General features: G+C 42.9%; 1 protein-coding gene across 1 annotated transcript; it reads right to left on the bottom strand.

The window, feature by feature from the left end:
• Positions 1 to 1,979: 1,979 nt before the first annotated feature.
• gsc (goosecoid) lies at positions 1,980 to 4,832 on the bottom strand. Its single transcript, XM_034859170.1, has 3 exons — positions 4,249 to 4,832; positions 2,541 to 2,800; positions 1,980 to 2,012 (listed from the first exon to the last, which is right to left on the bottom strand). The coding sequence occupies exons 1-3, from the start codon at positions 4,562 to 4,564 to the stop codon at positions 1,980 to 1,982; spliced, it is 609 nt and encodes a 202-aa protein (XP_034715061.1). The 5' UTR covers positions 4,565 to 4,832.
• Positions 4,833 to 5,314: the final 482 nt, after the last annotated feature.

Raw genomic sequence — 5,314 nt, 5'->3', positions numbered from 1 at the left:
ACTGGATTTAACACCAGATAGCCGACCCTGGGGTTAAAACCAAGAACTAGTCCTAACCTGCCCCCCCCACCCTGGCACGCTGCTCCTGAACCCCCCTACGGCCTCTTGTTAGAGAGGATCTTGGTTCCCCGTCCTTTATTTAATCCCAGACGGTACAGAGCTTTAATGTCTTATTTATTTCAGTTTATTTTAATTTTTTTTAATTTACAAACTACTATATGAACACATTGATGACGTGATGTCCCCTGCGACCGTCCTGCCATCTTGTATCCTCGCGCTATAATAAATCCAACCCCCTAACATTCAACGGAGTTTTCTTACTTCTCTTAATAATAATCACATGATAAAAAAATAAAAAATTTGATAAAAACATAATGATGACGGGGTTATTATATATAACCCCATCATCATATATATAGTTATATATGATGGGTTTTTAATTACTATTTAGTTGACTGGTTGTGTGGGCCGGTGTTTTAGTAGAACATGGCCTTTTCCTTTATTTTATTTTATTCACATCGAAAACAATATCAAAAGCAAAGTTAAAGTCTCCATGAATTCATCTCTGTTTTGATTTTTATACACTACCGGTCAAACGTTTGGGGTCACTTACAAATGTCCATTTCACTCCACTATAGACAGGATACCAGCTGATCTGGGTGGGGGGGCTGATCTTTAATGCAATATCTACATTTCCCGTTATCAGCAACCATTCATCCAATGTTCCAAAGGCACATTTTGTTTGCTAATCTGATATTATTTTAAAAAACTAACTAAGAAAACATTAAACAACCCTTTTGCAATGATGTAAGCACATAATATAATCTGGAAACTGCTGCCCTGGTTAAAAAAAACAAGGCAACTGATCTCAGATGGGATTCTGTCTATAATGGAGTCCAATGGACATTTGTGAGTGACCCCAAACTTTTGACCGGTAGTGTATATATAAAAAAAAGCCCTGTCACAGAAAGACAATGCGCAATATCTCACCTGTTCATGATCAGCTGACCAACAGTTTTTAAAGATATATGATTAAGCTTTTTATTTTGTATAGACAATTGTGTAGCCATTTTAGTCTTTAGTAGACAGGACAGCTGTAGACGGGACAGGTGGGGAGAGGGGGGGGGGAAATGGCCGCGGGTCGGACCCGAACCCTGGGCCGCTGCGTCGAGGACTGAGCCTCTGCATGTGGGCTCTACCAGGGGAGCTGGTCCAGTCCACTCATCTCCTTTAACATGAACTTTATAGGCCGGTGCATGGGTTAATTAGGCCTAGAGTAAGGCACTAAATAATACTACATACTATACTATAATATAGTATAGTATGTAGTATTATATTATGTTAAAATGTTGTGATGATCCTAGGAGAAGGTGTGGGATGAAATCAACATACCGGCTTCTTTCTATTCGGACACGTTTGGTTCATTTCTGATCTTTGAACATTTTATTGTTATTATCGTCATTCATTCATCATTTCATTCACCCTGTCTTCCCTCGCGACTTTGCGACTTTTTTGGTCTTTCTGGGTCAAGCATTTTTACATTTTCTATTTTGTTGTTGTTGTTGTTTTTTTTACGTTTTTGTAACTTTTCCTGATGTTTTTGTCCGTTTTTACCCAATTTGTCAATTTCTTTCGACGTTTTTCTTAATCGTTCTTCTGTTTTTTGACGCTTTTTTAAACGTCCTTTTGTAATAAAAAGAAAAATTAAATTCTATAAAATTCAATAAAACACGTAGTACAACAAGTAGTGAACTGATCCTGTATTTTCCTTCTGAAATGCACTGGTTGTACGGAACCATCCGTGTTATTATTTATTTCTTTATTTTTTGGACTATTTGGTTGAAAGAGAGACCAATCACTGATATTGAAACATTTTGAAAATGCGTCCTGTCTGACCCGAGGACCCCAGGAGGGCTGGTCCTTCAGGCTGGTCCTTCAGGCTGGTGTCCGACACCGGGATGCTCCTGCTGGTTTTAAACTTAACTCCAGAAGGAGAAGGACTGGTTGTTGGTCTGGATCAAACCAACAGAACCAGCGCAGTGAAGGAACATATTTGTAGTTAAAAATGTGAAGTTAACCCTCCTGGTGTATATAGGCGAGTCTGAGCCATTTTCAAAGTTGTCTATCTGAGAAATGTAGGTTTATTTCAACAAATAACACGGATGGTTCCATGCAACGCTCTCCGCGAGTACACAATGTTGACAAAAAATGGCAAAAGCGCCAAAAAACGTGAAAAGTCTTGGAAAGACGCACGGAAAAATGTGTCGACACATTTGAAAAAGTGTTGATTTTCAGGACAACACGAGGGTTAATATCGTTTTTGTTCGTTTTTTACTGTATAGGTTCATGTCCGGACTATAAAGCCTATCGTTGATTCGTCTGTGAAATACAACAGGCCTGATAAGAAACTGATCTCTGGATGTTGAAGCTTTCTGGTCTCTATCAACCAATCAGAATCGGTGCGATGACCCCGGTTTAAAAGAGAAAAAAAGACCCGTATGTGAAGTGAAGTAAATAAAAAAAGCCGAAGCGCCTCTGACCTCGACCTTCTCCTCCCGGAGGTGGACCTTGCGGGCCAGCTGCTCCCTGGTGCCGACATCCGGGTACTTGGTCTCCTGGAAGAGGCCTTCCAGAGCCTCGAGCTGCTCGTCCGTGAAGATGGTGCGGTGCCTCCGCTTCCGGCGGCAGTGCAGCTGGTTGAGGAGCTGCAGCTCGGTGCGCGAGAGGCTGCCCATGTTCATGTAGGACATCATCTGGTGCGGGACCGGGGAGATCAGCACCGAGCCCGGGCTGTCGTAGCCTGCAGAAACATCACACACACACACACACAGAGACACACGGGTGAGTAGGCCTTCGCATGCGTAGATTTCGGTGGGGTATGCAGGGGATATTTCACTGTTTTCTAGTGTGTGTGTGTGTGTGAGAGAGAGAAAGAGAGAGTGTGTGTGTGTGTGTGTGTGTGTCTGCACCGTAGAATAGCACTTGTCACTTCGTTTTATATAGGCATACTCACAATGTCAATATATTCAATATTGATTTTGATGTGCCCCCCCTCCCCAATATTTAGATGAAGTAGGCTACTGTTTTTTTTGCCCCTTACAAACGGTATGAAAGACAACCCACTCCCCGAAAAAGATATATTTTTAGGGGGACTCAATATAGGATTATAACCTGACATTGTTACCAGTAAATACATGTTCTCTTAAAAAAACTAAACCGATACACACACACACACACACACACATATGATGCAGTGTGGCTAATTGGAAACTCTTGCTTCGGTTGTGTACATGCAGATTACAGCTGGCGCGTACAAATAACTGAACTCTGAAACTTGAGCTTTTTTTCTGTTTTTTTTGCACATCTTATTTTCGCTGAAGCGTTAAACTAACGGACTAGATGTATTTAACCGTTGGCAGACACAGCACCCAGTTTAAAACAGCCTTGTTCTTCTTCTTTTGTTAAACACATGTTTATTGAGCTCATGCGTAAAGCAGCAGTGTTTTGGGTCAGTGACATTTATCCCTGACAGCAGCACTGGAGACATCCAAGGGACCAGATAAAGAAATCACACATACATTTTACATCAGATCCGAATATTCTCCAAAGTTGTTGGAATCGGTTTCTATGTGTGAAACATAAAGGTTTTAGCTAATGCGTAAAAGTCGCAATTCGTTGTTTTACGCACAAGATTAAAACACGTTTTTTGTTGTCTCGGCATGGGAATTGTTCATGGAAACACTCTGTTTTAAGAACATCACACAATAACAAAGCAATAAAGGTTAAACGTCCATATTTGTGTTGAATCACAATCAGCCCTTTGAATAATATGTTGTCTTCGAATTTGGGTTAAAAAACATTAGACCTGTTGCAACGATTTTACACAGTGTCACCAGGCTGACCCTGTTTATACGTCAGTAATAATGTTACTGAGGAACAAGAACGTGACTTCGAAACATAAAAAGAAGAAGTTTGGTTGAATGCTGTGTTGATATAAAAGTAGGGTGTACATTTCGCTATTTAGGCCTATTCGTTTGTCCAATACTTCCTTTTGCATTTTTTTTATCTTCATGTTTGGAAAGTTGTTCTTGTATTCAGTCCTATTTACTGTTTAGTGAATTCTGTGTGTGCGCCGTGTGTCTTGTGTTTTGCTGCTGTAGAACTGACTATTGAGCCCAAATGGGTGAAATAAAGTCTATCTAACATTATGGTAAACACTCTCAAGAGAGCCTGAGTGGGTTGTCCTACCTGCCGGGATGCATGGGCACTGCTGCGGGCTGAGGCCGGCCACAGAGCCGCAGCACGGCGGCGCTCCTCCGGCGCCCTGGACGTGCAGCTGTCCGTAGTAGTAACCGTTATATCCTATCCTGGTCCCGTTCACAGACGGAACACCGGGGGGAGAAGGCCCACAAGCAGCGGAGTATAGTCCGTTGTAGTCGCCGTAGATAGAGTCCGTGAGGCCGGCGGAGAGAACCACTGGGCCGCTCCGGTGCAGGAGCAGCGGCTCCTTGCAGCTCGGCCGGCCGGACAGGATGCTGTCTATGCTGAACATCCCGGCGGGCATCACACCGGTACGCGGCGGCTCGGGAAGACGTAGTAAAACTCTGTAAAAGTGAAAATGTCTCAGAAAAAGTGAATGTCCTTGAATTATAAGATTCTTCCCCCACAGAAAAAGATGTGCTCCTAAAACTGCGTCATGATGACTCTGCTGGAGGGTACTTTTTCTTCCATGCGCGGCTCCGCGAGCTCGTCTCGAGGATGCGGGCTGACTGGTTGGGTTTTTGAATGGGACCTGCGGAGAGCAGGGCTGGTTTTATACCCGGGTGACGTCACGGCGGAGCGGCTGCTCTGGGATCAGCTGCGACCCGCGGACCCGTGAACGGCCACAGGTCTGTCTGTGTGTATTGAGAATTAATTCAATTAAGATAATCCGCACTGTTTGCAGACTTTTTTATGGAAAACTCTGGTGCTGGGTCACAACAGAGGCTCTGCGGAGTAATCCGATTATTTCCTCGTCAGTGAAGGCCTCATAATCTATGGAACCCATTTACATCAGTGTTTCCGATAAGGGAGCAGATGAGGCCTTTCGCAGCGACTCGTAAAGTCAGACAGTCTAAAGAACACAAGCCCCACAAATAAAGGAATTCATTTATCAAACTCATATTATATTGTTCCCGTAAACTGTTTTTGTTGCTTGAAAATCTATCAGACAATTTAACAGCAACTCACAGCCAGCTGGCAACCCATAGTGCGCGTAGAAGTGGTGAAAAAATGCACTAATTATCATTAATTTACCGATTTCAAAAGAATTGCA

Source organism: Etheostoma cragini, chromosome 20 (assembly GCF_013103735.1).
Source record: "Etheostoma cragini isolate CJK2018 chromosome 20, CSU_Ecrag_1.0, whole genome shotgun sequence".
Classification (NCBI taxonomy): Eukaryota; Metazoa; Chordata; class Actinopteri; order Perciformes; family Percidae; genus Etheostoma; species Etheostoma cragini.
The sequence above is the reverse complement of the archived record's forward strand: the minus strand, read 5'-3'. Positions and strand labels throughout refer to the sequence as shown.

What these genes read in the sequence shown, in the direction of transcription:
- gsc (XM_034859170.1), bottom strand. Translation starts at nt 4,564, where the DNA reads ATGCCCGCCGGGATGTTCAGCATAGACAGCATCCTGTCCGGCCGGCCG. An exon ending in GTGCCCATGCATCCCGGCAG is followed by an intron (nt 2,801 to 4,248) that starts GTAGGACAACCC and finishes ATGTTTCTGCAG; the next exon opens with GCTACGACAGCCCGGGCTCG. An exon ending in TCCGGGAGGAGAAGGTCGAG is followed by an intron (nt 2,013 to 2,540) that starts GTCAGAGGCGCT and finishes GGTTTGATCCAG; the next exon opens with ACCAACAACCAGTCCTTCTC.